General features: G+C 40.6%; 1 protein-coding gene across 4 annotated transcripts in view; it reads left to right on the top strand.

The window, feature by feature from the left end:
• The window catches only part of LOC132824938 (coiled-coil domain-containing protein 91-like), a 187,864-nt gene extending 174,053 nt beyond the window's left edge, over positions 1 to 13,811 (top strand). For all 4 annotated transcript variants that reach the window (XM_060839829.1, XM_060839830.1, XM_060839831.1 and 1 more), the window contains one exon: positions 12,691 to 13,811. In XM_060839829.1, the coding sequence (XP_060695812.1) occupies positions 12,691 to 12,819 (129 nt within the window). In that variant the 3' untranslated portion in view covers positions 12,820 to 13,811. The remainder of the gene's footprint in view (positions 1 to 12,690) is intronic.
• The last annotated feature ends 2,292 nt before the right edge of the window (positions 13,812 to 16,103 follow it).

Below are 16,103 nucleotides of genomic sequence, written 5' to 3'. Positions count from 1 at the left end.
GCTGCAAATATTCTAGGCTTTAAGCCCGTTTTTACTCAGTTGGCTCACTGACCTCTGTGATTAAAAAAAAGTGACCCCAGATGGAAATTGCCATCACAACTATAATGGTCCCTAATCGTGCAACAATTACAATGAAGTGGCATACGTTGGAAACTGATCTTATAGTTTGACCTGGGGAAGGAAAGAGGAGAGTGGAAGATTGAAAGTTGAGCAATATGGCATTGCTATACCTGCTGAAAGACTAACAACAAAAATAATTTAGTGCCAATCCTAAGAGATCTTTTGGATAGCCTAAATGTCTGCAAAGGAGAGAAACGCTAAATATTTGCAGGAAAAAATGAGATCATTCAGTAAAAATGAACAACTTTTTAGAGCATCGGGAAAGTATCCACAAATATCACATTAAATGACTGATGAAGTTATATAGAAATCTGACAACCTGCATTTGTTGTAAGCCCACATAAAAATCTGGCAAGCTCTGTTATCCAACTGCTGTAAAGGTATTTGAGAACTTCATATTTCCTCATTACTTTCAAAAACTATTTCAAGGTGCCAGACATCTTTTGTACCGTTATTACTTGTATAAACGTGTTTGATTTCAAACTTTTGCTAACTGGATAATTATGCAAGTTTTTATCTTTATGGTAAAACGCTGTAGACTTCTTTTAATTAAAAAGGATAATTGTAGTAATTCTCTTCTGTTAAATCAGCATCACTAATCCAAAATGTCTGTAACGTGTTCATTGCAGCTTCGATGGAATTAACTCTCAACATAATCCAGTAAAACTATTTTTATTGTTTAATACTTTAACCCTTTGCAGGTAAGGTGAAGATGCCATCTAAGCCCAAAGTCTCCTTTAACAGGCAATTCACATTCATATTTCCTGTAATCAGACAAAATGATGACTACAATTCCAAACTCTTCCCTATTATTTAAAATAATTTTCACTCAGTTAATATACTGTGGGCAACATAGGTAGTTGTGGTTAGAGTAAAATACTTCTCCACTATTTTAATTAACTAATTAGATAGGCCAATCACAGATTTTGATTTCTTTATGATTGGTCATTGTTTAACTTAGCACTCCTAAGACCTTGGCGAATATCTGGAGTATTGAAGACATACCATGCAGCAATCCACATATTATTGAACTATATTTTTCCATTCAGTAATGTACAGTTCTTTGTCATACTTCTGCAGAAACATGTTCTTGTATAGAACTGGCTCGATGGTAGATGATAGAGGGTGGTGGTGCACGGGTGCTTTTCAGACTGGAGGCCTGTGACCAGTGGAGTGCTACAAGAACCGGTGCTGGATCCACTATTTTTCATCATTTATCTAAATAATTTGGATGTAAACAAAGGAGGTATAGTTAGTAAGTTTTCAGATGGCACCAAAATTGGAGGTATAGTGGACAGCGAAGATTACCTGAGAAAACAACGAGCCAATGGGCTGAGGAATGTCAGATGGACTATAATTTAGACAAATGTGAGGTGCTGCACTTTGGAAAGGCAAATCAGGACAGGACTTATACACTTAATGGTAAGGTCCTTGGGAGTGTTGCTGAACAAAGAGACCCTGGAGTGCAGGATCATAGTCCCTTGAAAGTGGAGTCTCAGACTGATAGGATAGTGAAGAAGGTGTTCAGTAAGCTTTCCTTTATTGGTCACAGCATTGAGTACAGGAGTTGGGAGGTTGTGTTCCAGCTGTTACGGACATTGGCTAGGCCACTTTTGGAATATTATGTGCGATTCTGGATTCCCTCCTTTTGGGAAGATGTTGTGAAACTTGAAAGGGTTCAGAAAAGACCTACAAGGTGTTACAAGATGTTGGCATGTTTGGAGGGTTTGAGCTATCTGGTTGAGGCTGAATGGGCTGGGGCTGTTTTTACTGGAGCATCAGAGGCTGAGGGGTGATCTTACAGAGGTTTATAAAATCATGAGGGACATGGATAGGATAAATAGACAAGGTTTTTTCCCTCGGTTGGCGGAGTTCAGAACCAGAGGGCTTAGGTTTAGGGTGACGGGAAAAATTTAAAAGGGACCTAAAAGACAACTTTTTCATGCAGTGGGTGGTGCGTGTATGGAATGAACTGCCAGAGGAAGTGATGGAGGCTGGTACAGTTGTAGCATTGAAAAGGCATCTGGATGGGTATATGAATAGGAAGGGTTTAGAGGGATATGGGCCAGGTGCTGGCAAATGGGACTACATTTCTTTAGGATATCTGGTCGGCATAGACAAGTTGGTCTGTTTTCGTGCATCTCTATGCCTCTGCACTGATTCTCAAGTTAATTTCGTGCTGCTATGTTCGACATAATATCACTTTTTTTTAAAGAAAATGTAGCTATTTGAAGAGTCATTTTGAATCCTTGGCATTTTGAATAGTTACAGATTACAGTTAAGCAATGGGATAACTTCTCAGCTCCTAAACAACTTGGGAAGTGGTGAGTTAGTTGAGAAAATGGGGTGACATTGGAAAAATTAGGTTCTTGATGCCAAGTAAAGTAAGGTTCAAATGGTGAGAGGACTATTTGTTTGCCTTTGTTCGGAATCTAATTTCATCTGAACTAAATGTAATGTTCTGTTCTCTAATGCAGTAGAAAGAAACTAGGTAGCACACAAATCCCAGCATGAAAGTAAGAGTGAGTGTCTGATGATTCTAGTGCACTGCTTGCTCCTACTTTCCTCTGCCTTGACTAGCAATCTCCACTGTCTCCATGGGCAGTGACTGCTTGCACCCTCCGACTACAGAGGTTGGCAGTGGACATGCAGCAGATGCGCTGCATAATTATAGCAAATCTCTCACTCACTTAGAATGCAGTTTACTGCTGCAGTACTGCACTTTTGGAGCATGTCAACTACTTGCATTGCAATTCTGAAGCCAGGCTATTTTACACACCGGGACAGGGATCCATTTCGTGGATTGGAGCGAGGTGCATCTGAGGATTTTAGCTTGTACTCATTCACTTTGTGCCTCCTACTGTGGAGTTTCCAGCTATAAATGTTGTTATGATGTGATACTATAGGAGAACCACAGTCACTCATCTTCTGTGGAATACTGTGCAGATGAGAGAGGGCACAGAAGTGGCAGTCTAAATATCATATCATGATGTTCAGCATATCTGCAGTGCAACATCTTCCCTTGAGGCCAAGAAGAGCCATAAAATATCAGGTTTCCATGCAGGTCTTACCTGGATGTTCATACCAGATCTGTGCAGGAAGAGGAAACAGCTAATCCTTACAGTCTCTGCTCTGGATAATTGGAGGACATACCAAGGTTATGTGATGGACGATGAGGATCCAAAAGAGCCACAGCATTATGCCAAATGAAAATATGAGGATATTCTTTGGGTGGAAAAGCACCTACAATGCCTCATTCACTGGAACAGAGATGCGTGCAATCATCTTTCACTTTATGCAAATGTATTGGTGCTGTTGAGGCCAGCATTCCCTGTATAATCCAAGCTGCAAGCGCAGCTTCAGGGTTTGATCTTTTAGTATGTTTCATATTGTTAAGGTTTTTCAAAATTGGAATCTTTGACAACACCTGATACACTCTTATTCAATCATGACAAAGTTTAATTCATTAATTCCTATAGCTACAGCTAAAATGATACTCGCTCACATAGCTTATGTTGAAAAGTGAACATATGTTTTAAAATGTGATACTATATTTATAATGAAGATTCACTGTCATAAGGTTTTCTTTTTCTTTTCCCTCCCACACATCTAGATTGCATCTAAATCCTGCAGTCACATGGATAGACTCTGTTAGCCAGGAAGTTTTGATGGGTGACCGAAGTTGGCATTTGTGGCCAGAGGGCCTAGACATCCTGATTGTGTCCTACCTGATGTAGGCTGACTCTCTGCAGCTTGAACTTGTACTGTGTGGGATTTTGGTGCCAGGGTGGAGCTGAGGAGCCAGGTATCTTTGGAGTGTTCTGAGAGGAGCCTTTAGGCTGCCTGTACATGCTTCCTCCTCTGGCAGGGTGCCGACTCTAGAAGACAGACCCTTGTATCCTTGAGGACAGGGCACTGAGAGTGAGATCACGGTCCCTTGTTTTCCCTGTTGCCTTGCCATAAGCACTAAAGAAATGATGGTGTGCAGCTGAGTGCATATATCTGGCACATGCCAAGTGTCACGAGCCTGGGTCTCCATAGTGGCTGCTAACCTATCCAGAAAGCCAGCCAGGCACTCACATGTCAGAGGCAGCACATAGCACTTACTGGTAGCTTGGTGTATTCCGCCATTGGTGGAGTCCTTCAACCTTTTTGAGTCATTTTCTCAAATGTCTCAAACAAACTGTCTCCTGCTTTTGTGTCAACTTGTGTATTTGAATGAAGTTCTGAATGGCCAACACCATGGTATCCTATCCATCCTGGAGCTAAGCAAGTGCCTTGTCTATAACAGTCTTTGGGGCATTTCTTCTTCAGCCAACTGCAGACATGTGGCAGTGATGTGCTCAAGAGAATGTGCTAGTAAAAAATGAGGTCTGCAGATGCTGGAGATCACAGCTGCAAATGTGTTGCTGGTCAAAGCACAGCAGGTTAGGCAGCATCTCAGGAATAGAGAATTCGACGTTTCGAGCATGAGCCCTTCATCAGGATGGAAGAGAATGTGCTCCCAACTATACTCTCGATAAAGTATCTAAGCGTCCGTATCTGAGCTAACAGAGGATGTAGGAGATAGCCTTGCCAATAGTTCCTCTGTGGGGTCTGTGGCTTCCTTCTCTGAGGTGAGGAGAAGATGATGTCATGAAGTGCTGGGCTCTTCGTGCCACTAGTGCCAGCATGAGACAGAGAGAGAATGAGTTGTGAAATAGGGTGGAAGTTTGGGCATGTTAAGAATACATTTGCAATACTGATAGTAGATTTAGTACTTAATAATGAAGTTACTTAATTACACATTCCTGATGAAGGGCTTATGCTCGAAACGTCGAATTCTCTATTCCTGAGATGCTGCCTGGCCTGCTGTGCTTTGACCAGCAACACATTTGCAGCTATTCAAATCTGGGCACCACCATATCAGCAGTTAATGTTATTTCTCACTAAAGCAGGTCTCTCCTCACAGGAGGTGGGGAATGAAATGTCGGGCACTCCATAACTTATTTCTGCCCTACTGTGGGATGTTTTCTCTTGGACTAAGACAAAACAAGGGATTGAGTCAGATATCACATGGACCCAGGTGACAACTTTCAACCAGACTGGCAGGGTCTTAATGCAATGGTTTCTTGTAGCAAGTGGTCTGACTGTGGTGAGTGCAAGATGGTGTGAATGATAGGCTTGAAAGAATGTTGTGTATGTTATAATGTGAGCAGCATAAAATTATGTGAGAAAACTCACTAAGGCTTGGAGAGAAACTCTCCATAAAACTTCCCAAAATCTTCACCCTGTTGATTTTTGGTAAAGTTCAGCTAATACGCAAAATGCTGAAATTTTGCACATAACATTTACCAAACAATTGCAATCACAAGCAGGCTGCCACTTTGGCCATTTTTTTTAATGAAAGAGGGGAGCTCTACATTTCTGAGAAGAGATTTCAATCAGAGCTCCTGCAGAATTACAGAGCCTTGCTTCTATTCCAACTATTCTTTTGTGACACAGAACTTTGGGAGGAAGGAAGACAATGCTCCTTTTTACAGCAGTCAACTGCCATATTCTGAAATTTAAAGTTCCTGACAGCCACTTTGACATCTGTCAAATGTGCTGGTAGGATGTCAGATGGGTAGGGTGTAGGGTGCTAAGCAAGTAGGATGCCAGCTGCATGTGGGTGAGGTGCCAGGGTATAATGCAAAGATGGATAGATGGTAGGGTGCCAGGTAAATATAGAGCAGGGTAGGATGTCAGATAAGTAGGATGCTGGGTAAATAGGCTGCCAGCTGGGTAGGGGACAGAATACAAGATGGGTAGGATGCCAAATGGGAATGCATAGGATGCCAAGTGGTTAATTTGGCAGGCTTCAAGGAGGTCATGGAAAGGCTGCAATGTTTAGGAAGGTCAAGGTGGGTGGGAGAAATGGGGTCTAGCAGAGGGTGGAAATAGAGGGTTTTGAGTCTGGGGGGGGATTTCTTGTTTTGGCCAGGGTGGGGTGGTTGCGGGTAGGGTTGAGTTGGATTGGGTCAGGCCTGTCATGAGTCCTGTTGGGTTGGGTCTAGTGGTGGAGAGATTGAACTTTCCAGATCAGGTCCTGTCAAGTGGAATGTCAAGGGGCTAAGTGGGAGAAGGTGTTTCAGGACCTAATGAAGGTTGAGTAGGATCTGAAGGAGGTGTAATTGGAAGTGTGTGAGGTAAATATGTGGCCCGTTCAATAATTACTCCCGTGTTAGGTTATGCATTTAATAGTTTAAATTTTCATGACTAACTATTTATTAATTTCATTGGAACCCTTTGAATTCTCAAATTAAACGAAGACTTTTGGAGGGCTCCAAGAGTGGAACAATTGCCTGTGGAATCTTCAGTTTCCTGGGTGATCTCTTTGGAGTCTGTTATGATGTGATTCCACAGCGTCCTCACGTGCAACTCCCATCTATGCTGGAATAATGACTGTCTGACCATCCTTGGACTGAATGCTCACTTGAAATGAAATTCATTACAAATCAATATTTTGCGCTGGTCTCAGGTCCCCATATTGTTCATCTACTGTGTAGCTGAGTTTAATGGTTAAGAAATATTGCAAGTGCTGGATTTGATGTCTCTACTTTCCAGAAGAGAAAATGAACTAGGGATCTTGCTGCTTATTGACATTCTGTGTCTCTTGGAGGCACATATGTGTGGGTATTGGGAAAGATTTGGGCTTAGATTGTGATGGCCACTGTCATAAAACTGCCTCCCAGTATGAATTCACAGCTTCCTAATGTACTGTGGAAGGCAACCAACATCCCTATAGTTGTATGCCAGCAAAGATTCAATACCCTAAGTGGAAAGAAATTCCCTCAGGAGCCAGTTTTCAAAAAGGATAAAACTCAATAAATTATACAAATTATTTCAGATTTATGGCCGCCTTAAATGCAGGATTCAAAGTTAATCTTTCTGGATATGTTCCTCTGAATAGCCATGGTTTGGAGGTACCGGTGTTGGACTAGGGTGGACAAATTTAAAAAGCACACAACATCAGGGTTATAGTCCGAACAGGTTCATTTGGAAGCAGTAGTTTTCAGAGCGCTTCATTACATAGTTGTGGAGAATAAGATCATGCTCACAATTTATTGCCAAAGGAGTGCAGTGTCATGGAGGCATGATACAGAAAACAATCTTAGATTGAAACTTTCATCTTTTATAATGGGATATGCTGGTTTCTGTCCTTTGATACGTAAATCCCAAAGCTTCTTTTAAATTACATTCGCAAGCATTGGCTATAAATTCTGTGAGCATGATCTTATTCTCCACAACCACCTGATGAAGGAGCAGAGCACTGAAAGCTAGTGCTTCCAAATAAACTTGTTGGACTATAACCTGATGTTGTGATTTTTAATTCTAATATCCAGCTAGACTACTTTAATCTGGGGAACATCATAGCCAAACTCAATTTGGTGTCATCTGATATGCACATTCAACCCCACTGCCAAAAATTAATGCAGTTTTAAGTTTCCCACAGAAAGTCACCTGTAGTGATGTCTCTGAGTTGTTTTACTGCGAAGGAAAGGCATATTTTAAAACATTGTAGTTGATGGCTAACGATTTGGTCTAGGATTTCAGAATGAAGTGGCACAAGTGAAATTTATCGAAAATCAATACACTTGTCTGGTCAGGTCTGTTGTCTTTGTTCTGCCACTCTATTAATGTTGTGACATTGCCGTCGTAAGTAAATTCTTTTCTGGTATTGTTAACTTTCTTGTGGCAGAAATGCAGCATTTTTGGCCAGCGCCGCCACTAGGTGGAGACAATTGCAAGCGCATGCATGGTAGCTCCTCCTATGGTTTGAAGTTCTTGTAACTTCATTTACACCTTAGCGATGTTCCTTTGGATGTTTTCAGATTTATATGTGGTATAGAAACTTTTTCTGAAGTAGTGGTATTTTGGACTTGAAACGTTAACTCTTTCTTTCTCTTTCCACAGTTGCTGCTGGACATGCTGAGTTTCTCTCTCACTCCTATTCTTATTGTGTAAAATTTTTACTGTGCAAGGGCAACACTTTCTATTTTTATCTTTGAATCACAGAAAATAGAAATAGGCCATTCAGCCATTTAAGCCTGCTCTATAATTCACTAGGATTAAAGTTGATCATCCAATTCAGTCTTCTGTTCCTGCTTTGTCCCTGTACCCACTTTGATGCCTTTAGCCCCAGGACCTATAAGAAACTCCTTTTTGAAAGCTTTCAATGTGTTGGTCTCAACAGCTTTCTGTGGCAGAAAATTCCACAGGCTCATCACTCTCTGGATGAAAAAAAACTATCCTCGTCTCACTCTTAAATGGATTGCCCCATTTCCTTAGACACCTGATTCTGGACTCCCTGATCATTAGGAACATTCTTCCTGCATTTTTCTTGTCTAATCCTGTTTGAATTTCATGTTTCTATGAGATTCCTCCCTCATTCTTCTAAATTCCAGTGAATGTATTCCTTGTTGATCTTGTCTCTCAGTATGTCAGTCCTGCCGACTGCAGCTCCCCTTACACCCACACTCAGTCCTGAAGAAAGATTACACCCAAAACGTTGATCTTTCCACCTCCTGATGCTGTCTGGTTTGCTGTGTTGTTCCAGTCTTCTGCTTGTCTACCGTGGATTCCAGCATCTGCAGTTTTTTTTTGTCTCTAATTAAGTCCTGCCATCCCAGCAATCAACCTTATAAACCTTTGTTGCAATCCCTCCATAGCCAGAGCATGCATCCTCAGATAAGGTGACCAAACTTGTACACAATACTCTAAGTGTAGTCTGACCAAGGGTCTGTAAGACCTAGAGTAGTACAGTGTTAACTTTTTAAAAAAATTGTGTAACAATGTGTATAAGTATTTTAAAATGCAAGTCTCAACATTCATTATATGTTTTAAGACATCCCTGAGTTAAAAGCTTACAAGAGTAGAACATGCGCATGTACACATGGGTCACAGTACCATATTTGTAGTGGAACATGCTAGTTTAATAAACACAGAACTGTGGATGCTAGAAATCTGAAAAAAAAAACGTGCTGGAGAAACAGGTCTGGCAGCATCTGTAGAGGGAAAACAGTGAACATTCAGAGACCAGTGATCCATCGTCAACACTCTCTCTTTCTCTACTAGAAAATGACAGACTAAAAGCTTAAATATAGCAGTGGCTTGCTTGTGTTCATATTGTATCATTTGCTGTAAATGTATCAGCATATGGCTCCATTTCAAGATATGTAGGAGTTTTATTGCACTTTGTTCGTTATTTGAGATCTTTTAATATGTGTGCAAAAATAAATTGTACTTTTGGGACTGAATTAAAAGTGAAGAACGTAAAGTACTGTAAAATACAGCAAATCTGCTGGCATTGGTGGAGAGAGAAATAGAGTTAGCATGTAAGGTCCAATTCAAAATCTTTGAGACAGACGGGAGAAAGAAATGCAATGGGTTTATGATGTTGAAAGATGGGGACTAGTAGAAGGAAAAATACAATAGATTAGAGGAGAAATTAAATAAGAAAGATTTCTTCAAATGGAAGGCAAGGAGAATAATAATTGTTGTTGTTAAAAAACAAAGCATTGGCCAAGAATGAAAAGCTGTCTTTGAAAACAAAGCATGTGTAGATGAGGGTTGTGCAGTTGATAGATTTTAGCAAGGCCATTGACAAGGCCCCACCTAAGAAATTTATCAAGAAGGCAAATGCACATGGGATACAGGGTATTTTGAAAAACTGGACTCAAAATTAGCACAGTTATAGGAGACAGAGGGTGATAACAGAAGTCTGCTTTAGTGTCACAAATCAGTGTCCAGTGGTGCACCACAGGGACCTGTGTTGGGTACCCAATTTATTTGTCATTTATACAAATGACATGGATAACAGTGAGGTGTGGATTATTTTGTTTGTGGATGACAAAGATTAGCCAGATGGTTAACAGTGAGGTTGGGTGTCATGGGCTACAAGAAGATATAATCAGGACGCAGACTCTCCTGCTCCTTGGATGCTGCCTGACCGGATATGCTTTTCCAGCACCACACTTCTTTCAACTCTGATCTCCAACATCTGCAGTCCTCAATTCTCCAGGATGGTCAAATGGGCAGATAAGTCATATAATTCAACTGTAAAAAGTGAGAGGTTATACAGTTTGGAAGGAGTAATTTGACAAGGAAGCATTCAATGAATGCATGACACTAGGAAATTCTGTGAAACAAAGGGACCTTGGCATGTTTGTCCATAGAGGAAAAAGTGAGGTCTGCAGATGCTGGAGTATCAGAACTGAAAATGTGTTGCTGGAAAAGTGCAGCAGGTCAGGCAGCATCTAAGGAACAGGAAATTCGATGTTTCGGGCATAAGCCCTTCATCAGGAATCTATGTTTGTCCATAGATCTGTGAAAGTGGAAGGGCATGTTAGTAGAGTGGTAAAAAAGGGATATGGGACATTTTCCTTTATCAATTGAGGCATGGGTTACAAAAGCAGGGAAGTCATTTTAGAGTGGTATAGGCCTTTGGTGAGACCAAAGCTGGAGTAGTACATGCAGTTCTGGTTGCCACATTACAGGTAGGATGTGATTGCATAGGAGGGGGTGCAGAGAAGATTTGCCAAGATGCTGCCTAAGATGGAAACTGAGTTATGAGGAAAGATTGGATTGTTTTCACTGGAGCAGAGAAGACTGAGGGACAATTTGATTAATGTGTACAAAATTACAAGAGCCGTGGACAGAGGATAAGGAGCAGATGTTCCACTTAGTAGATGTGTCACTTCACGGTTCAAGGTGAGAGGCAGGTGGTTTGGGGTGAATACGAGGAAGCCTCTTTTACCCAATCACGTTCTGGAATGTGCTGTCTGGGAGGGTCTGAGAGGTGAATTGTCTCACATTCCTTAAGAAGTACCAGAATGAGCACTTGATATGTCATAACATTGAAGGCTATGGGCCAAATGCTGATAAATGGAATTAAGTTGACGGTCAGGTGTTTATCATGTGTTGGTGCAGACTTAATGGATTGGAGAGCCTCTTCTACAGTGTATTATTCAATGAAGAAAGGTATATACTGAGACTTGGCCAAAAAATGTTTTAATAGAGGCCAGAATTCATGATCTGAAGTTGTTGACCTTAGTGTTACGTGTCTAATCAGAAAAGATTTTTCACTTGGGATATTGTAGCAGGCTAAGGATGGAAATGAGTGCAAGGAGAAGGTGGTAAAATAAAATGGCAAAACATCCAAAGATTGTGTCATGCTGGCAGACTGGGCAGAGATGTTCCATGAAGTGGTCATCCAGCCTGCATTTAATTCTCAGATATAGAGTAGATTGCAATACACAGAGTATAATAAACTGAAAGAAGTAAAATATAATTATTGTTACACCAGAATACTGTGAGTCCTTGGAAAACAAAAGAAGTCTAGGTAAATTGGTAGGTGTTATAGCTGCAATTGTTTAGGATGGTACTGTGGGAAGGAGACATGGTGTTAATGGTGACTGAGGAATGGACCACAATGTGGCAGAAGGAGCAATTCCTTCAAATGCTACAGAAGAGAGAAGGAGAAGCTGTGTTTGACATTATGCTGGAGGTGGTGGAAGTGATGAAGGATAGTGGAGTGGCAAATGAAACAGGGACCACTTCTGGGACAGAGGGGATGGGATGAGAGCAGATGTATGGAAAATGTTTCGGTTATAGTTGAGGGCCCTGTCATTGACAGTGGATGTGGGGAGGGGGAGATGGCATCTTTGTTTGAGTAAAAAAGACAATGTAAGAAGCCTTTTTGTGCCCTTTGAGTTCTCTGGTACAAGAGCAAGTCAGAGGCTGAGAACTCTGTGGGAGTTAACCTGCCTCCAGACACCCTAACCATCAATGTACCTTGTATACTTTGACAGCTGCTATCAAAATGGCTGTCTGTTTCTGGATCTTTAAATTTCGGAATATGTCAGCTGACTGCTGTAAAAAGAGGCATGGCTTGCCTCCCCCTGACAGTTCTGCACTACAAAAGAACTGCCAGATGGAAGTATGACTGCACATGTCTGATCAGGCCTCTTTCAGAAGCTCTTCTTAGAAATGCACAGCTCTGTCCTTCTGTAAAATTGAAGGGGTGGAGTAGCAATCTTTGTGAGATTTCTAGTTGATGGAATCTCTGGTCCTTTATTTTCTGTAAAACCCCATATATCCTGGCACCGTTATATTCTTCATGGATTAAATTAACTGAATAGACAAAGGTAGGTGACTGAACAGCATTCTGTATATGATTTGAGCAGATATGAATAAAGCATTAACTGCCTGCTGTGATTTTTGGATGTGAAACTGAATAATGGAATAATTAGATCAGATTTATACAGGCAGCATCTTGGGAACAGCTAGCCACTGGTACTGTGTTTTTATTTATGCACTAAGGTTCACGGGTGCGGTTAGATAAATAATAAGTGATATTTCTATGTTAAATGTTTTACTACAGCTTCTGCAGCTGTGCCATTTTTTTCACTGCATATTTATAATTTTATGAACTTATAAAAAGCAGAACCCTAAAATATATTCAAGTTGGTGTTTGAACATGTGTATTGAATCAGATTTTGGTTCTTGTGTGGTCTGCAGTTGGTTTATTTTTCATGTTTTGTCTTGCAGCTTGACCAAGTGGCTCGTCAGCGTAACTTAGCCAGTTTGGAACTGTTTCTGTCGTGTGCGCAGCGACAGTTATCTGCTCTATTGGAAGATATACCAGTAGCTATAGAACAAGATAGCGAGCAACCTTAAGTAGATCAAACACATGAAGCAAGTCAAACAAACACAGCAATGCAATAAACCTGACACTTTGTTTCTGTATTTTTGGACATGCTATTCCCTATTGTGCATGCCAGTTTAAAAATGTTTCTTTTTTTAACTAACTATTTTATGGACTGTCTCAGACTATTTCATCTGTACACAAGAAAAAGACACACATGCACAGCACATGATCATTGAACACTACTTAATAAAGGAAGTAATGTTTAAAGTGTACAAACACTAGCACAAAAGATACCAACCCTAAACACACATATAGATTGTATAATATTAGCTTTATGAGCACTGTAATATGAGACTTATAAACATGAGGTTTGTACAGTTTCTGTAATTGATTGCAATTGTTACCAGGTGTATATTTCTTCACCATAGATGTAATTTACACCTGATTGAGAGATATTAAATTACAAGAACCTGAATCTGTTCTTGAGAAAGTTTTGTGTATCTGCTGAGAAAAATCTTTTGTGGTTATATTAAAAGAAACTTTTTTTATGTTGGCTCTTCAATATTTCGATTTTTGTAAGCTTGTAATCTACCTAGGAACACCCTTCTAATTGCTTAGTTCTTCACTTAAATTCAAATTTAAATCCAGCACTGCAATGTACAAAACTTCTATTTTATTTCGATGAAATGACCAAACAGGCAGTGCTAGAAAAGTGAAATGATTGTGCTATATTGTGTGATGATAATGGCGATGAAACTGTCCACATTCACTACCATTGTTGCATCGAAACTGGAAGAAATCTCAGGTGTCCACACCTGCAGAAAAATGTGAAAATCCACAGGTTAATGCCATTAAGTGCACATAGGATATAAATATTGTCTCAAAGTGAAGCCTCCAATGCAATCATGGTAAAAACTTACACTTCTGCATGGTTAATCTTGGTACAAAATTCATGGAAATGTTGGATCTTACTGAATGGGGTTTAACCATGTTTTAAATTTCAGACTAATTGCTAAGCCTTTCTTGCTGTAAAAGCTATTTTTTTGTTCATGGCTTGTCAAATTTCTTCATAATAAATTATACTTTTTGAAAAAGAATTTACTTTGATTTCTTACAAATTGTATCTCTTATTTTAGTTTGCATTTTGAGGAATTCATAATCACTTAATTTCATTGTGTGAAAATATAATTTAAAATTGAAGGATATTAAGTGGTTGTAGTTTCCTAGTTTGTTGTATATGAATACTTCAGTGTGATTGGTTACTCGTGTGTGCTAACTTTGCTGACATTATTGCTGTTGCATGCCAAGACTTTGTCTTGACTTGGTGCTTGAGTTAAACTGCTGTTGAAACAGGGGCATATCCACTTCACAGAGATTGCAATGTCTTTCTGAGATGTTTTCTTTGAGGCCACTTGCAAGATTTTTTACCTTTACAGTTGAAGGCCAAAACCGAATTATTGCATGGCCAATCTTGAAACTGATGAAGGAGAAGTCCTTCAAATATTTAGCACGACAAGAAAGAGGTGAATTGAATTATTTTAGGGTCCTGCTCTTTTGTTCATAGCTGGTGCTGTTTAATTATTTTTCTTGTAATTTATCTATTTCCCTTTCTAAGTAGGCCATGATATGTTCCACCTCAACCTCTGTTTGTGAAGTCCAGTTTCTAAATGACCAGCAACAAGTTGTCTTTCTTATTAAAGCAAAATGATGGTTTATTCATGCACTGAAACCCAGGAAATATTTTTGCAACACAAATGCATACAAGGAAGAAATGAGAAGTTACAATTCTGAATAACATCAAAAAAATTAATTCACATATCTAGAAAGCGAATGTCCAGTAGGTTCTTGTAGTTGGCAGGCCTGGCAGAATTGCCTTTTTCTAGTAGTCAAAAATGGAAATTGCTAGAAAGGCTCGGCATCTAGCATCTGTGGAGAGAAATCAGAGTCAATGTTTCAAGTCGAGTGACCCTTCCACCTCACGTAGAAGATGTAACGCCTGTCCGTTTACTTGCTCCCTCCCTCAGCTGAGTTCGACCCATCTCCCACACTTTTGTCCTCACCCCCTCTCTTTCTTCCCGCAACAGTGATAGGGTCCCCCTTGTCCCCCATACCATCCCACCGGCATCTGCATCCAGAGAATCATTAGCTGCAATTTCCACCACCTCCAACGAGATGCTACCCCCACACTTGTATTCCCCTCGCCTCACCTTGTCAGCATTCCACAGGCACTGTTTCCTCCAGGACACCCTGGTCCACTCTTCTTTCACTTCCACATAGTCTCATGGCACCTTCCACTGCAACCACAGAAGGTATAATACTTGTCTGTTTATTGCCTCCCTCAATTTCCATTTTCTTCTCCAATTTATAGCATCTGTAGTTCTTTCGATATTTGTTTTGCCTTTTTGTAGGATCTCAGGAGCTAGTGCATGTAACTACAAGCTAAACAATTCTGAGTTTTGCAGACTGGAAATTGTTTCATTTTTGCAGGCAAATTCCAGATTATTCCTGAAATTGCATTTCCAGAGTCATTGAGACTCGAGGTAAGCTTTAGCTGAGCCTGGAGTTGCGTGTTCTCTGGTCCGATGTTAAAAAGCAGACTGAGGAAGGAATTCAGAGCTGTCTAATCAAAGTTATTCAAAAGGAATCTTGTGATAGAATTCCTGAATGGCACAGTTCAACATAATAAGGTGGCTTTGATGCCCCTGGACAAAATCATGATGTTCTGTAAGAGATGATGGATGAATGGGCACCGCACAACAATCAACAGACAGGAGGGTTCCTTCCCAGTTGGGGAACACTTCAGTGGTCCAGGACATTCAGCCTCGGACCTTCGGGTGACCATCCTCCAAGGTGGACTTCGGGATAGGCAGCAGAGGAAAGTGGCCGAGCAGAGGCTAATAGCTAAGTTCGGTACCCATAGGGAGGGCCTCAACTGGGACCTTGGATTCATGTCACATTACAGGTGATCACCGTTGCACTACACGCGCACACAGATATTTCTACACACACACACTCTCATATACACACGGACACAGGTACACACAGACGTGCACACAGACACCCCACACACACCCTTATAGACACACACACTCCCACATGCACCCCCTCACAGACTTAAGACACTCTGCACCCACTACACACACACACTTTCTCACACTCACAACCCCCACCCCAGACAGACACACACAGACAAAGATCCACATGCACACATATATTTTGCGTGGTGAATTTGTACTTGCAGAGTTACATTGCACTTTGCTGAAAAACTGCATACATTCATGTAGAACTCTGAGCTCAAAAACTGCATGAATTT

Source organism: Hemiscyllium ocellatum, chromosome 19 (genome assembly GCF_020745735.1).
Source record: "Hemiscyllium ocellatum isolate sHemOce1 chromosome 19, sHemOce1.pat.X.cur, whole genome shotgun sequence".
NCBI classification, from domain to species: Eukaryota; Metazoa; Chordata; class Chondrichthyes; order Orectolobiformes; family Hemiscylliidae; genus Hemiscyllium; species Hemiscyllium ocellatum.
Note: the sequence above shows the minus strand (reverse complement) of the source record. Positions and strands in the feature narration are given on the sequence as shown.